Source organism: Mesoplodon bidens (assembly GCF_964165515.1).
Source record: "Mesoplodon bidens genome assembly, chromosome: 3".
NCBI classification, from domain to species: Eukaryota; Metazoa; Chordata; class Mammalia; order Artiodactyla; family Ziphiidae; genus Mesoplodon; species Mesoplodon bidens.
The window spans coordinates 103,141,317-103,159,942 of record NC_138178.1 but is presented as its reverse complement, the minus strand read 5'-3'; the positions used below and the strand labels follow the sequence as shown (position 1 = coordinate 103,159,942).

The following is an 18,626-nucleotide window of genomic DNA, read 5'->3' as shown; positions in this document are numbered from 1 at the left end:
GCCCATAAGCCACAACTACCGAGTCCATGTGCTGCAACTACTGAAGCCCCTGCGCCTAGAGCCCATGCTCCGCAACAAGAGAAGCCACCGCAATGAGAAGCCCACACACCACAACAAAGAGGAACCCCTGCTTGCTGCAGCTAGAGAAAGCCCGTGCACAGCAGCAAAGGCCCAATGCAGCCATAAATAAATAAATAAATAAATTAATTAATTTAAAAAACAAAGTCTGTAAAGAAAGACATAGAAGGACATTATATAATAAAAAAGGTATCAATACAAGAAGAGGATATGACACTTATTAACATTTATGTGCCCAATATAAGGGCACCTAAAAATTATTTCAAGCATAAAGGGAGACATGGACAGGTATACAATAATAGTAGGAGACTTTAACACCCTACTGGTATCAAGAGACAGATCATCCTGACAGAAAATCAATAAGGCAACAGAGGTCCTAAGTGACACAATAGACCAGTTGGACTTAATTGATAATGTACAGGACACTACAGCCAAAAAAGTTAGAATACACATTCTTTTCATTATCTAGGAACATTATCTAGGATAGACCACATATTAGGTCACAAAACAAGCCTCAACAAATTTAAGAGGATAAAAATTATTTCAAGCATATTTTCTGACCAAAAGGGTATGAAACTAGAAATCAACCACAGAAGGAAAAACGGGAAAAGAATGAACACAAGGAGACTAAACAACATGCTACTAAAAAACCAATGGGTCAACAATGAAATCAAAGAAGAAATCAGAAAATACCTCAAGACAAACAACAACCTTACAAAAATCTATGGGATGAAGCAAGAGCAGTTCTAAGAGGAAAGTTCATAGTAATACTGGCCTTCCACAATAAACAAGAAAAATCTCAAATAAACAACCTAATGTACCACCTAAATGAATTAGAAAAAGAAGAAGCAACACAACCTAAAGTCAGCAAAAGGAAGGAAATAATAAAGATCAGAGAGGAAATAAAATACAGATAAAAAATAAAATAAAAAAACCAAGAGCTGGTTTCTTGAAAAGATAATCAAAACTGACAAACCTATGGTCAGGCTCACCAAGAAGAAAGGAACCAAATAAACAGAATAAGAAATGAGAGCAGAGACATAACAACTAATAGCACAGAAATACAAAATATTCTAAGAGACTACTATAAACAGTTGTATGCCAACAAATTGGACAACCTAGAAGAAATGGACAAGTTTCTAGAAACATACAGCCTGATAATATATGTATACATACAGCTGATTCATTTTGTTGTACAGCAGAAACTAAAACAACATTATAAAGCAATTATACTCCAATAAAGATATAAAAATAAATAAATAAATAATAAAAATTAAAAAAACACATAAAAATCAAAACTTTTATTTCATGCTGGAGCCATCAATGAAGCAAACCTAGGGGCAGAGTAAAGATCCTGGTCACAGCAACCTACTGGTTTGTGGTAGTCACCTCTAAGATGGTTCCCAATGATCCTCACCTCCTACATACTCTCCTATATTGAATAAGACTGACCTTGATACAAACAGGATACTGTGGAAAGGAAGGAGTGTGACTCCTAAAGCTGGGTTGGCAAAGACATTGTGACTTCTGCCTTGCTCGCTCTTGGAGCCTTCCCTCTGACTGAAACCAGCTGCTGTATCCTGAGGATACTCAAGTAGCCCATGGAGAGGGAGGCTCAAAAGGTGATGAACTGAGGCCTCCTACGAACAATTAGCACCATGTGAGGGCACCATTTTGGAAGCAGATCCTCCAGCCCCAGTCAAGCCTCTAGATGACTGCAGCTCCAATTGACAGCTTGACTGCAACGTCCCAGGACACCCTGAGCCAGAACCACACAGCAAAGCCACTCCCAGTTTCCCGACATTAAGAAACTGTGTGAAAATAAATGTTTACTGTTGTTGTAAAAAGAGAACAAAAACAAACAAACAAAAAAAACTGAATCAAGAGCAAACAGATGATTTGAACAGACCAATCACTACAGTGAAATAGAATCTGTAATTAAAAAAAAAAAACTCCCTGAAAACAGAAGTCCAGGACTGGATGGCTTCCCTGCAGAATTCTACCAAACATAAAAAGCAGAACTTACACCTATCCTTCTCAAACTATTCTAAATAATTGAAGAAGAGGGAACACCCCCAAATTCATTCTATGAAGCCACCATCACCCTGATACCCAAACCAGACAAAGACACTACAAAAAAGAAAATCACAGGCTAATATCTTTGATGAATATAGATGCAAAAATCGTCAACAAAATATTAGCAAACCAAGCCCAACAATACATATAAAGGATCACACACCATGATTAAGCTGGATTCATTCCAGGGTAGCAAGGATGGTTCAACATACTCAAATCAGTCAATGTGATACACTACATTAACCAAAACAAAAGACAAAAATACATGATTATCGCAATAGATGCAGAGAAAGCATTTGATAAAATTCAATATTCGTTCATGATAAAAACTATCACCAAAGTGGGTATAGGGGAGCATATCTTAGCATGATAAAGCCAATTATGACAAACGCACAGCCAACATACTATTCAATGGTGAAAAGCTGAAAGCCTTCCTGCTAAATTCAGGAATAAGACAAGGATGTCTACTCTCCCCACTTCTATTCAACAAAGTATTAGAAGTCCTAACCACAGCAATCAGGCAAGAAAAAGAAATTAAAAGTATCCAAATTAGAAGGGAAGAGGTAAAACTCTCACTATTTGCAGATGACATAATACTCTATATAGAGAATCCTAAAGTCTCCACATAAAAACTTTAGAAATAATTAATGAATTCAGTAGGATAGCAGGATACAAGATTAATATATAGAAATCTGTAGCATTTCTTTACACTAACAATGAGATATCAGAAAGAGAAAGTAAAAAAAAATCCCATTTAAGATCATGTCAAAAAATAAAATATCTAGGAATAAACTTAGCCACTGTGGAAAACAGTATGGAGGTTCCTCAAAAAACTAAAAATAGATCTACCATATGACCCAGGAATTTCACTCCTGGGTATATATCCGAAAAAACCAAAAACTTTAATTTGAAAAGATATATGCACCCCAATGTTCATCATAGCAGCATTATTTACAATTGCCAAGATATGGAAGCAATGTAAGTGCTGATCAACAGATGGATGGATAAAGAAGATGTGGTGTATATATATACACACACACACAACGGAATACTACTCAGCCATAAAAAAGAATGAAAAATTTTCATCTGCAACAACATGGGTGGAATTGGAGAGTATTATGCTTAGTGAAATAAGTCAGACAAAGACAAATATTGTATGATAGCACTTATATGTTAAATATAAAAAAAAGCGGGGGAGCAATCAAGATGGTGGAGTAGTAGGATGTGAAGCTCACCACCTCCCACAAATATATTAAAAATACATCTACATGTATTAATAATTCTCACAATATGTCTACTGAATGCTGGCAGAAGACCTCAGACTTTTGAAAGGGCAAGAAAATCTCCATGTAACCAGGTAGGACAAAAGAAAAAAGGAAAAAAGGAAGTGAGAAAGGAATATGGATGGGACCTCCCTCCTAGGAGGGAGCTGTGAAAAAGGAAAGGTTCCCACACCCTGGGAAGTCCCCTCACCAGCGGGGAGATCAGCTGGGACAGAGCTTCAGAGCCTCAGAGGAGAATGCAGCAACCAGTTTTCAGCAGCCAGAATGGAGAGAGACCTGCATAGTCAGTGCCACTGCCCTGCACTCCCCAGCCTGAGATATGCATCTGCTGGTGTGGGTTGGGGCTGGGTGCTGAAGCTCAGGCTTCGGATATCAGACCCAGAGAGAAGACTGGGGTTGGCAGTGTGAAAACAGCCTGAAGGGGCTGGAGTCTGGTGTGACTGCAACTGAGGGTGTTTGTGGAGCAAGCCCACGCCACCTTAGAGGACAGGTGCCATTGTTTGGGGGGTGCATGAGGGGAGGGGTGGGACCCACCATTGCAGGCTTTTTCCCTGCATGTGCTCTCAGGCGGTAGGACACCACCTACACGAGCTCCAGGAGTGGTCACGAGCAGCTCCCGCACCCATCACATGCTCTGGGGATGCACATGAGCCACCACTGCCACCAAGAACCCTAGGACTGGGCACTGCCGCATCTGTACACCCCCTATCAAGGGGATAATGGCCTGCACATGCTGAGGGAAGAGGCAACAGATATCCATATTAAAACAGCCCTTGCACCAAAAATATTAAACCCACACAGCTACACAGGGATGCTTCCACATAATAGCCCTCCAAGACCACAGTAGATAATTGTTTCTCCTAAACTCACAGAACAAGAGAAATATAAGTAAAATGAAGAAGCAGAGGAACCACCTCCAGTTTAAAGACCAAGAAAATTCCCCTGAAAGAACAAACAATGAAACAGACCTCTTTGATTTAATAGACACTGGTTTCAAAAAGGGGTACTGAAGGAATTAAGAAAGGCTATTGACAGAAATGCAGAGTACTATAAGAAGGAACTAGAAACTATAAAGAGGAACCAAGAAAAATCAGAAAACTCATTGACTGAGATGTAAGCTGAGCTAAAGGCAATAAGTAGCAGAATGAATAATACAGAAGAACAAATAAGTGACTTGGAAGATAGAATAATGGAAATCACTCAATCAGGACAGCAGACAGAAAGCCAAATGAAAAAAATGAAAGCAATATAAGAGACCTATGGGATAATATAAAGCATGCCCACCTCTACATGATAGGAATTCCAGAAGGGGAAGAAAGAGAAAAGCGGATCGAAAATGTATTTGAAGAAATTACGGCTGAAAAGTTCCCAAACCTAAACAAGGAAACAGATATCCAGCTACAGGAAGCATGGAGGGTCCCAAACAAGATAAACCTAAACAGACCTACACCAAGACTTTTTTTTTTTCCTGCGTTGGGCCTTTGTTGCTGTGCACAGGCCTTCTCTAGCTGCAGTGAGCGGGGTCTACTCTTTGTTGCGGTGTGGAGGCTTCTCATTGTGGTGGCTTCCCTTGTTGCAGAGCACAGGCTCTAGGCACATGGGCTTCAGCAGTTGAGGCGGGCTTCAGTAGTTGTGGCACACAGGTTCAGTAGTTGTGGCGCACAGGCTTAGTTGCTCCACGGCATGTGGGATCTTCCTGGACCAGGGATTGAATCCATGTCCCCTGCATTGGCAGGCAGATTCTTAACCACTGTACCACCAGGGAAGTCCCATGACATATTATAATAAAAATGGCAAAAGTTAAAGATAAAGAGGATTCTAAAGGCAGCAAGAGAAAAACAAACAGTTAATTACAAGAGAACCCCCATAAGACTAACAGTTGATTCCTCTATAGAAACGCTGCAGGCCAGAAGGGAGGGGCAAGATCCATTCAAAGTTCTGAAGGGGAAAAATCTGTAACCTAGGATACTCTACCCAGCAAGATTATCATTCAGAATAGGAGAGATAAAGGATTTCTCAGACAAACAAACTAAAAGAATACAGCAATACTAAATCTATTCTAAAGGAAATATTGAAAGGTCTTCCCTAAATAGAAAAGAAGTAAGAATCTAAAGGAAAGAGAAAATAACAATTGGAAAGTAAATCACTTAAACAAGCCAGTACACAGATTTTTTAAAAATGAAAAAATTTCTGTGAAAGTGATGATAACCACAGTGAACAGCAAAAGTATGAACATGAAAATGTAAAAGAGGACATGAAAATCATAAAATGTGGGAAGTAAAATAAGAAAATGTAGATTTTTTTTCAGTTCCTAGAATGTGTTTGAGCCTATATGACTACTAGTCTAAGGCAAGTAGAAATAGGATGGGTTTAACATACCTGAAAAACAGGGTAACCACAGATCAAAAACCTACAGTAGATTCACAAAAACCAAAAAGAAGAGAACATAAGTATAATACAAAAGAAAACCATCAAACCACAAAAGGAAAAACAAAAAGAAAGGTACAAAGAAGTATAAAATCAACAGGAAAATAAGGTTTAAATGGCAATAAATACATATCTATCAATAGTTACCTTAGGGACTTCCCTGGTGGCACAGTGGTTAAGAATCTGCCTGCTAATGCAGGGAACATGGGTTTGAGCCCTGGACCAGGAAGATCCCACATGCTGCAGAGCAACAAAGCCTGTGCGCCACAACTACTGAGCCTATGCTCTAGAGCCTGTGAGCCACAACTACTGAAGCCTGCACGCCTAGAGCCCATGCTCCACAAGAAGAGAAGCCACTGCAATGAGAAGCCCATGCACCACAACGAAGAGTAGCCCCACTTGCTGCAACAAGAGAAAGCCCGCATGCAGCAATGAAGACCCAACACAGCCAAAAATAAATTAAAATAAATAAATAAATAAATTTATTTTTTAAAATTACCTTAAATGTCAATGGATTAAAAGCTTCAATCAAAAGACACAGAGTGGCACACTGGATAAAAGAAAACAAGAGCCTACAATATGCTGCCTACAAGATACCCACTTTAGGGCAAAGGACACACATAGATTGAAAGTAAGGGGATGGAAAAAAATGTCTCATACAAATGGAAATGAAAATAAAGTGGGGTTGCAATACTCAGACAAAATAGACTTCAAAACAAAGGCCATAAAGAAAGATAAAGAAGGATATTGTATAATGATAAAAGGATCAATACAAAAAGAGGACTTTACACTCATCAATATATATGCACCTAATATAAGAGCAACCAAATACATAAAACAAATACTAACAGACATGAAGGGAGAAATTGACAGGAATACAATAATAGTAGGAGACTTTAACACCCCACTCACATCAACGGACAGATCGCCTAGACAGAAAATCAATAAGGCACAGAAATTCTAAATAATACAATAGAACTTAATTGATATTTTCAGGACATTACATCAAAAAAACCCAGAATACACATTCTTTTTTTTAAATTATTTATTTTATTTATTTTTGGCTGCATTGCTGCATGCAGGCTTTCTCCAGTTGCGGCAAGCGGGGGCTACTCTTCTCTACAGTGCGTGGGCTTCTCATTGCAGTGGCCTCTCTTCTTGTGGAGCACAGGTTCTAGGTGCATGGGCTTCAGTAGTTGTGGCTCTCAGGCTCCAGAGCACAAGCTCAGTAGCTGTGGCGCACGGGCCCAGTTGCTCCGTGGCATGTGGGATCTTCCCAGGCCAGGGCTCAAACCCGTGTCCCCTGCATTGGCAGGGAGATTCCTAACCACTGTGCCACCAGGGAAGCCCCAGAATACTCATTCTTTTCAAGTACACATGGAACATGCCCTAGGTTTGACCACATACTATGGTACAAAACAATAATAAATTGTTTTCAATGTCTCAATAAATCTGAGAGTTTAGAAATTATCTCAAGCATCTCTTCAGACCACAATGGCATGAAACTAGAAATCAACCACAGAAAAACAAATGAGAAAAAAATGATTACATGGAGATTAAGCAACATGCTACTAAAATAACCAATGGGTCAATGATGAAACCAAAGAGGAAATTTAAAAATACCTTGAGACAAATGACAATGAAAACACAACCATACAAAATTTATGGGATACAGCAAAAGCAGTTCTTAGAGGGAAGTTCATAGTGATACAGGCCTTCCTCAAAAAATAAGAAAAATCTCAAATAACCAACCTAACCTACCAGCTAAAAGAATTAGAAAAATAAGAACAAATAAAACCTAAAGTCAGCAGAAGAATGGAAGTAATAAAGATTGGAGAGGAAATAAATAAAAGAGAGATTAAAAAACAGAAAAAAATCAATAAAACCAGGAGCTGGTTCTTTGAAAGGGTAAACAAGATTGACAAACCTCTGGCCAGGCTCATCAAGAAGAAAAGAGAGAGAACCCAAATAAACAAAATAAGAAATAAAAAAGGAGACATAACAACTGATACTGCAGAAATACAAAAAATCGTAAGGGAATACTATGAACAATTATATGCCAACAAATTTAACAACCTAGAAGAAATGTATACGTTTTTAGAAATATACAGCCCACCAAAACTGAATCAAGAAGAAACAGATAATTTGAACAGGCTAATCATTAGAAGTGAAATAGACTCTGTAATTTAAAAACTCCCTACAAACAAAAGTCCAGGACCAGATGGGTTCACAGGCGAATTCTACCAAACATACAAAGAAGAATTTATACTGATCCTTCTCAAGCTCTTCCAAAAAATTGAAGAGGAGGGAAAGAATCCCAAAGACATTCTATGAAGCCACTATCACCCTGATACCAAAACCAGACAAAGACACCACCAAAAAGGAAAATTACAGGCCAATATCTTTGATGAATATAGATGCAAAAATTCTCAACAAAATATTAGCAAACCAAATCCAATAACTCATAAAAGATCATACACCATGACCAAGTGGGATTCATCCCAAGTTCACAAGGATGGTTCAACATATGCAAATCAATCAGTGTGACATACTACATTAAAAAAAGAAAAGAAAAAAAACAAATGATCAATAGATACAGAACAAGCATTTGACAAAATTCAACATTCATTTATGATAAAAACTCTTACCAAAGTGGGTATACAGGAAACATATCTCAACATAATAAAAACTATTTATGACAAACACACAGCCAATATAATACTCAATGGTGAAAAGCTGAAAGCCTTTCTACTAAAATCTGGAAAAAGACAAGGATACCCACTCTCACCTCTTATATTCACCATAGTATTGGATGTCCTAGCCACAGCAATCAGACAAGGAAAAGAAATAAAAGGTATCCGAATTGGAAGGAAAGAGGTAAAATTGTCATTATATGCAGATGACATGATACTATATATAGAAAACCCTAAACATTCCACACAAAAACTACTAGAACTGAAAAACAAATTCAGCAGGATAGCAGGATACAAGATTAACATTCACAAACCAGTTGTATTTCCTTACACTAACAATGAAATATCAGAAAGAGAATGTAAAAAAGCAATACCTTTTAAAATAGCACCTGCAAAAATAAAATACTTAGGAATAAACCTTACTGAGGAGGTGAAAGACTTACACACTGAGAACTATAAAACATTAATAAAGGAAATTGAAGATGATTCAAAGAAATGGAAAGAAAGAAAGAAAAAAAAGAAATGGAAAGATATCACATGCTCTTGGATTAAAATGATTAATATTGTTAAAACAGCCATACTACCCAAAGCAATCTACAGATTTAACGCATTCCCTATCAAATTACCCATGACATTTTTCACAGAACTAGAAAAATCCTAAAATTTATATGGAAACATAAAAGACTTAGATTTGCCAAAGCAATCCTGAAGAAAAAGAACAAAGCAGAAGGCATAAACCTCCCAGACTTCAGACAATACTACAAAGCTACATTAATCAAAACAGCGTGGTACTGGCACAAAAACAGGCATATGGATCAGTGGAACAGAATAGAGAGCCCAGAAATAAACTCACACACCTACAGTCAATTAATCTTCAACAAAGGCAGCAAGAATATAAAACAGGAAAAAGTGTCTTCAGCAAGTGGTGTTGGGAAAGTTGGACAGCTGCATGTAAATCAATGAAGTTAGAACACACCCTCTCGCCATACACAAAAATAAACTCAAAATGGCTTAAAGAGTTAAAATAATACATAACATCATAAAACTCCTAGAAGAGATCATGGGCAAAATATTTCTGACATAAATCATACCAATGTTTTCTTAGGTCAGTCTCCCAAGGCAATAGAAATAAAAACAAAAATAAACAAATGGGGCCTAATCAAACTTACAAGCCTGTGCCCAGCAAAAGAAACCATAAACAAAGCAAAAACACAAGCTACAGAATGGGAGAAAATATTTGCAAAGAATATGACCAACAAGGGCATAATTTCCAAAATATACAAACAGCTCATACAACTCAACAACAACAACAACAACAAAAACAACCCAATCGAAAAATGGGCAGAAGACCTAAACAGACATTTCTCCAAAGAAGAAATACAAATGGCCAATAGGCACATGAAAAGATGGTCAACACCTCTAATTATTAGAGAAATGCAAATCAAAATTACAATGAGGTACCACCTCACACAGGTCAGAATGGCCATCATTAAAAAGTCTACAAATAACAAATGCTGGAGAGGATGTGGAGAAAAGGGAACCCTTCTACACTGTTGGTGGGAATGTAAGTTCGTACAGCCACTATGGAAAACAGTATGGAGGTTCCTCAGAAAACTAAAAATAGAATTACCATATGATCCAGCAATCCTATTCCTGGGCATATATCCAGACAAAACTCTAATTCAAAAATATACATGCACCCTTATGTTCATAGCAGCACTATTCACAATAGCCAAGACATGGAAGCAACCTAAATGTCCATCGACAGATGAATGGATCAAGAAGATGTGGTACATATATACAATGGAATACTACTCAGCCATTAAAAAGAATGAAATAATGCCATTTGCAGCAACATGGATGCAACTAGAGATTATCATCCTAAGTGAAGTAAGTCAGAAAGAGAAAGGCAAATACCATATGATATCATTTATATGTGGAATCTAAAATATGTCACAAATGAACCTATCTATGAAACAGAAACAGATTCACAGATATAGAGAACAGACTTGTGGTTGCCAAGGGGGAGAGGGTTGTGGGAGGCCTGGAGTGGGAGGTTGGGGTTAGCAGATGTAAGCTATTATATATAGAATGTATGAACAACAAAGTCCTACTGTATAGCACAGAGAACTATCTTCAGTATCCTATGATAAACCATAATGGAAAAGAATAAAAAAAAGAATGTATATATATGTATGTATAACTGAGTCACTGTGCTGTACAGCAGAAATTAACACAACACTGTAAATCAACTATACTTCAGGTAAAAAAAATTTTTAAATGTTAAACTAGTGAATATACAAAAAAGGAAGAGACCCACAGACATAGAGAACAAACTAGTGGTTACCAGTGGGGAGAGGGAAGCAGGGAGGGGCAAGATAGGGGTAGGGGATTAAGAGATGCAAACTACTACTAAAATAAATAAGCTACAAGGATATATTGTACAACCCAGGGAATACAGCCAATATTTTATAATAGCTATAAATGTACCTTTTAAAAAATTGTGAATCATTGTTGTACACCCAAAACTTACATAATATTGCACAACTATACCTCAATTTTTTAAAAAAGAAAAACTTTTTTCAAAAAGAAAAATGAATGTGTCAGAAGAATACAGACCAAAAATGCTTTGAAAAATGGGGGAAACTGGGTGAGGAGTAAATGGTACCTCTCTGGACATTTTTTGCAACTGTTTACAAATCTGCAATTATTTCAAAATAAAAAGCTTTTTAAAAGAATAATACATACAGTTCATATACAGTTTAATGTCATTTATTTAAAGCAAAAAAGACTAATACAAAACAATATGAATGTTAAAGTGTTTTTTATGATCTGAAAAGATGTACTTCAAAATTCAAAACAATGGTTTTTCTGGGGTGGCGGGGTGGGGGAGAGGCAGCAGGGATTATAGGTAATGGTCAATAGAGAGTTAGCTCTATCTGTAGTATTCTAGTTTATAAAAGAAAAACATATTCTTACCTTACTTGCAACTAATCCTGGGACAAATGATCAGAAATCCATATCAAGCTTACTCTGATAACAAAGGTGAATTAGGAGGATGAATAAAATTAAAATTTGAGCAAGGTACACATGGAGGCTTTATTCATTCCTATTAGAATGAACTATATGAAATTGACGATAGTCCATCATTTTTAATCTATAAAAGTGATAATTTCATATGGCTTGTTATGGACTGAATATTTGTGTACCCCTCAAAATTTATACATTGAAACCCTAATCCCAATGTGATGGTATTTGGAGGTGGGGCCTTTGGGAGGTAATTAAGTCATGAGGGTGGAGCCCTTGTGAATGGGATTAGTGCCCTTATAAGAGGCCAGAGAGCTGGTTTGCTCTCTTTCTGGCACATGAGGACACAATGAGAAAATGGCAGTCTGCAACCTAGAAGGAGGCCCTCACCAGAATCGGACCAAAAGAAGTAAATTTCTGTTGTTTATGAGCCACCCAGTCTGTGGTACTTCATTATAGAAGCCTGAATTGACTAAGATATGGTTCAATCTAATATTTTTCTTTGATCCAGAATCCTTTACATGAGCTGGTTCCATTATATAATCTTACTGGGACTGAACAGCAAATATATATATATATATATATATTTATATTTATATATTTATTTATTTATATATATACACACACACATATATAATTAGTAATATTAACCATACTAACAACTGAAATATATATTAACTCATTGCTAGCAGAGCCCCTAACAGCAGTTAGTTATGCAGCATTAGTGCCAGACAGACAGCTCCCTTTGGCTTATTCAGGTGTGCTAGATAATTTGAGGGCGGGGGGCAGGCAGATTTCCTAAAACTAATTAGCATACATAAGGGGTCAAGACATTTTCAACCCCTGAAATTAAGAGTATAAGAAAAAAGAATAAACTTTGAGGTCCTTGATATACACTACGGCTAAAAGACAGTAACCTGAGGCCACAAAGCAATGGAAATGATTGCTTCCTTCTCATTAGGAGCTGCTAAGAAGGGGGAGGGAAAAGTTACATGGTCCACTCAGAATGGGAGATTGATTCCTGAGACCAGGAATTGAACTTCATCTGGAGAAAACCATATGGTTTGGGTTGAGATCATTTTCTGGGGATTCTTGGAAGATAAGTACAGAAGGCCTTTAGGAACCTTGTGCTAATTAACAGAGCCTCCTGCGGAACATTCCTATACATATCCCATGATACAGGAACTGTTCTAATTCTGGACTAAAAGACAGGAAGTTAAAGACCCAAATGTACTATGATTGTTTTACTTTTTTAGCAGTACAAGAGAAAGACATTTCGTAAAGGTCTTCCTTAAGTCATACTGTTCAATCTATTCAATTGACCTGGCAGGTAGAAGGGAAATGACACCCCTCTGCCTCAATCCTCTCCCCTTAGGGCCTAGTCCTTCCTTGTAGGAGCCACTACCAGATCATAGAAGCTTGCATTTAAGAACTAGCGTATTTCATGGGCTTCCCTGGTGGCGCAGTGGTTAAGAATCCACCTGCCAATGCAGGAGACAGGGGTTCAAGCCCTGGTCCGGGAAGATCCCACATGCCACGGAGCAACTAAGCCCGTGCTCCACAACTACTGAGCCTGCACTCTAGAGCCCGCGAGCCACAACTACTGAGTCTGTGTGCCACAAATACTGAAGCCCGAGCGCCCTGGGGCCCATGCTCCACAACAAGAGAAGCCACCGCAATGAGAAGCCCATGCACCACAACGAAGAGTAGCCCCCACTTGCCACTAGAGAAAGCCTGTGCACAGCAACGAAGACCCAGTGCAGCCAAAAATAAAAAAAAATAAAAAAAAAGAACTAGCGTATTTCAGAGAAGACAGGCTGCTGCCACCATCAACATCATCATCACTATAATCTGGTGCTTAATTTGTCTCAAGTACTGTATTAAACCTCTATCACACATTACCTTATTTAAATCTTGCCACATGGCTATAAGGTGGGCATACTTAATATTACCACTTTACAACCTCAATGTTCACAGCACCACTATTTACAGTAGCCAAGACATGGAAGCAACCTAAACGTCCATCGATAGATGAATAGATAAAGAAGATGTGGTATATGTGCACAATGGAATATCAGCCATAAAAAGAATGAAATAATGCCATTTGCAGCAATATGGATGAATCTAGAGATTATCATACTAAATGAAGTCAGACAGACATACAAATATCATATGGTATCACATATATGGAATCTAAAATATGATACAAATGAACTTATTTACAAAGCAGAAATAGACTCACAGACATAGAAAACAAACCTAGGGTTACCAAAGGGGAAAGCGGGGGAGGGATAAATTAAGGAGTATGGGATTAGCAGATACAAACTACTATATATAAGATAGATAAACAATAAGGACCTACTGCATAGCACAGGGAACTATATTCAATATCTTATAATAACCTCTAATAGAAAAGAATCTGAAAAACGAATATACATAACTGAATCACTTTGCTGTACACCTGAAGCATTGTAAATAAACTATACTTCAAGAAAAAAAAATATCACCACTTTACAGATGAGGAAACAGAGTCTAATAGAGGTTCAATAACTTCCCCAAAGCGGCATAGATATTAATAGCAGAGACTGGATCTAAACCACTTCTGTCTGAAACACAGTTCCATGCTCCTAAACACTACACTCTCTTGCCTCCTCCTTTACCCTGGCTGACTCCAGGCACAAAAGGGACAGAGCTCACGTACTGCCTCTGGACCTTCAACTCCTTCCATCTTTCACGCCCAGCTATTTTGAAATACAAAAAGGATTGAGTATGAGGCAGGAAAGACAGGGCTGGGCCCAAGGACAGCCTATACACCTCCTTGTTTTGCACTTAATGAGACCATGACACATGGAGAAATGGCATCTAAAACAGAAACTTTGTAGCATCTGAACAAGAAACACTGACCATGAAAACCATGGCGCATGCCCAATAAAAATGCACAGATTGCCAATGACCCTGTATGACCTTCCCGTGTGGTTGACTAGTAAGGGAAAATTTAAGGGAAAACAGTTCTTAGAGCACATGTACAGTGGCTCCAGGAGACAAAGGCGTAAGACTGGGAGCTGATGCAACCTGGTGCAATCTAGGCCACACCTCAACCATCCTCTCAATGAATATTCCGCCCCTAATCAGAAAGACCCCCGCCCATTCAAAGGGCTAAAAAAATAAGATAAAAGGGGGATTAAAAAACCTTGTGGTATGCTCCGCACTTGTGAGGATGCCCGCACTCTTCTTTGAGTGTGTAACTTTCACTTCAGCCTCAATAAACTGCTTTTTTAAAAATTTATTTATTTATTTATTTTGGCCGTGCCACACAGCTTGCGCCATCTTAGTTCCCTGACCAGGGATTGAATCCGGCCATGGCAGTGAAAGTGCCAAGTCCTAACCACCGGACTGCCAGGAAATTCCCCTGCTTCTTTGTTCTCTTTGCTCCTCAGCCTGTGTGTTTTTTTCTCCTTTGTGTTCTGTGTTCCTTGCCCAAATTCTTTTGGACAAGTTGAACAAGAGTCTGCACTTTTGATAAAGCTTTTCTGCTATCAAGTAAGTATATGTGTGTCTGTGTTGTAAGTTTAATTTGATAACAACACTAATTTTTACTAAGTGGGATCAGTTTTCATATTTAGTTTATCCAGCAACATTTTTAGGTACACAAAAGTTTTCTAATAGGAGATCTTATTTAAGAGCCTTTAATTTAGGGTAATATTTTTAATGTCATCTGTCTGACTTGTAGTTCCAAAATTTGCTGACCAGCTGACTGCTTTTTGGGTTGACCTGAGATGTGCACGGTTTAGAAACCTTAACTCAAGTTCCAGTTCTTTCAGTAACTACTGCTACAATGCTGGACATATCACTTGGTTTTCTTCACCTTTATGATCTCTAAGGTGTTACTGTCTAGTTCTAATTCTATGGCTCTGATCTGTCTTACAAACATTTCTCAAGATATTAATTACATAATGTCTAAAAAAGATATAACAGATAAAAGTTCAGAAAATAAACTTTATGCTTTTCTTTACTGTTTCTAATTAAGCTCATAATCCTCAGTTAGATTTTAATCTTTCATTCAGCCACTCATTCAACAAATATTTATTGAGTGCCTACAAATGTACCAGGGAGCATTCTTGCAGCTCGAAGGTGATCATTTTCTACCTCATTTAAAACCCCACAATATTCCAGTACAATGATTGTGAATATATTTGTGGATATTTATTCATAGATTTGTGTGTGTGCGTGTGTGTGGGGGGGTATCCTCAATTAGCTCCAAAACAGATCTGAGGTCGAAATGTTTAATAAATAATTGTAATTACAGGTTTTAAAGGTTGAGTAAAAACCTTCAGAAACTGAATGATCTCTTTGAGCCCTCCCACAAAGAATCCGTCCAGCCTCCACCTCCCAAAGTAAACCTCTTTAGGTAGATTTAAAGAAAGGGGCATCACTTAGGCTGGGGAGAATCACCATATACAATGAAGGAGGCAGGCAAGGGATCCAAATGGGAGAGAGAAGTGTTGAAGTCAGTCCTTATTTATACCAAATCAAGAAAATGATCCTTTCATCTGCCTGTATGAACAGACTTCCATTCACTTGCAACATAAATTTAATTAAATAACTTGAATTTCCCATCTGGTTCATTAAATAAAACTGGATTTGAATGTCACACACATGGCCATTAAGCACACTGTCATTACTTACAATTTTGGCTCACGCACAATGATTACCCCAGTATACTTACTGCCTTAGGACATTTCTGAGATACAGGTGTTACTATCTCATCACTATCTGTAGTTTGTGCTTCACTGACTTCAGAAGCTCGTTCACAGGATTCTTTATCTGCCAGAGAAGAGACTAGAGTTACAGAACTGTTTTGGAGTACCCTGTCTAGCCCAGAAAAGACCCAGTACCTACATCTTCAATCTTCTGTTTAGTTACTAGTGCTGAGTACCTAAATTTTGGCTGTAATCACTAGAAACAAACCTTCTTTTTTAAAGTTTCACTTATTCAGAAGCTTGCCAAATACACAGGGTTCGCTTCTGAAAAAAGAAAGGGAAGGAAAGAAGGTAGGGAGGTAGAAAGAAAGTTTTGTCCTTTTAGGGGCTAGAGAAAATGACCAAGCCAAGGAAAAACAGTGCAATCAGGGTGTAGCTGACTGTATTTTACAAAGACAGCATCAAACAATATCTCTCATCCCACATGCTCTCTTTCGTACAATGTGATCTTGATACTCCTAATACTTTTTTTAAGGTAGGTATTTTTATGTTTTTATATATATATATATATATATTTATTTATTTTTAGATTTTTATTTTATATTATAGTTGATTTACAATGTTGTGTTAGTTTCAGGTGCACAGCAAAGTGATTTAGTTATACATATACATATATCTATTCTTTTTCAGATCCTTTTCCCGTATAGGTTATTATAGAGTATTGAGTAGAGTTCTCTGTGCTCTACAGTAGGTCTTTATCGATTACCTATTTTATATGTAGTAGTGTGTATATGTTAATCCCAAACTCCTAATTTATCCACCCCGCACCTTTCCCCTTCGGTAACCATAAATTTGTTTTCTAAGTCTGTGAGTCTGTTTCTGTTTTGTAAATAAGTTCATTTGTATACTTTTTTAGTATATCGCTTATATAAGCGATATCATATGATATTTGTCTTTCTCTGTCTGCCTTACTTCACTTAGTATGATAATCTCTAGGTCCACCCATGTTGTTGCAAATGGCATTATTTCATCCTTTTTTTTATGGCTGAGTAATATTCCATTGTATACATATACCACATCTTCTTTATCCACTCATCCATCGATGGATATTTAGGTTGCTTCCATGTCTTGGCTATTGTGAATAGTGCTGCAATGAACATTGGGGTGCATGTATCTTTCTGAATTATAGTTTTGTCTGGATATGTGCCCAGGAGTAGGACTGCTGGATCATGTGGCAACTCTATTTCTAGTTTTTTGAGGAACCTCCATACTGTTTTCCATAGTGGCTGCACCAATTTACACTCCCATCAACTGTGTAACATGGTTCCCTTTTCTCCACACCCTCTCCAGACACCTAAAGTGCTTCCTCCAGAGGTTGACATTGAAAAGTTGTCACCTTAAAGAAACCTATTGCAAGGATCTCTTTTCTGCTTTGATCATTAACCAAAGGCTAACATACTTGTTCTTGGCAAAGAAATGTCCTCAGGGATAACAGGATGAAACTTCTGTGTGAGGGCTTTAGTTACCCCCAGTGTAAACTATAGACCCCAGTGTTACAGTGCTGCAGTATAACTAATGATGGCTGCAATTGTCTCTCAAAGCTTCTCTAACAAAAATCAAGCCTAACACACTTGAATCTGGGGCTGACTCACATAGGAATTACTGTACTGAAGTTTCTGTGTGAGGCTTTGAAAAAAATCACTGTAGGAGATTGACCAAGATGGCTGAATAGAAGGACCTTGAGCTCATCTTCTCTCACGAGCACACCTAAATCACAACTATTTGCAGAACAACTATTGATGAAAACGACCAGAACCTTCCAGAAGAGAACTTCTATAAAGCCATAAAGAAGGAACCACAAAGAGATGGGTGGGGGGTGGACTTGTGATATAGCCAAGTCCCATAAGCCCTGGTGGGTGACCCACAAACTGGAGAATAATGACAGTTGCAGAGGTTCTCCCAGAGAAGTGAGAGATCTTAGACCCATATTGGGTTCCTCAGCCTGGGGGACCAGCACTGGGAAGATGAACCCCCAGAGCATTTGGCTTTGAAGGCCAGCTGGGCTTACTTTCAGGAATCCCAGGGGGCTGGGGAAAATAGAGACTTCACTCTTAAAGAGTGCACACAAAATCTCATATGCTGCAGGACCCAGAGAAGAAGCAGTAAATTGATAGGAGCTTGGATTAGTCCCACCTGCTGATCCTCAAGAATCTCTTAGAGAGACAATAGGCAACTGCAGCTCACCCTCTGGACACAGACACTGGCAGCAGCCATTTTTGGGAGCTCCTTTTACCACATGGACACTGCTGCTGGCAAGCACCACTGTGGAATCCTCCTTCTAG

The 18,626-nt window shown here is 38.1% G+C and overlaps 1 protein-coding gene across 2 annotated transcripts in view; it reads right to left on the bottom strand.

Moving 5' to 3' along the window:
• Positions 1-18,626, bottom strand: part of RPGRIP1 (RPGR interacting protein 1) — a 72,396-nt gene that overhangs the window by 12,422 nt on the left and 41,348 nt on the right. For both annotated transcript variants that reach the window (XM_081229646.1, XM_081229647.1), the window contains one exon: positions 16,311-16,408. In XM_081229646.1, the coding sequence (XP_081085772.1) occupies positions 16,311-16,408 (98 nt within the window). The remainder of the gene's footprint in view (positions 1-16,310; positions 16,409-18,626) is intronic.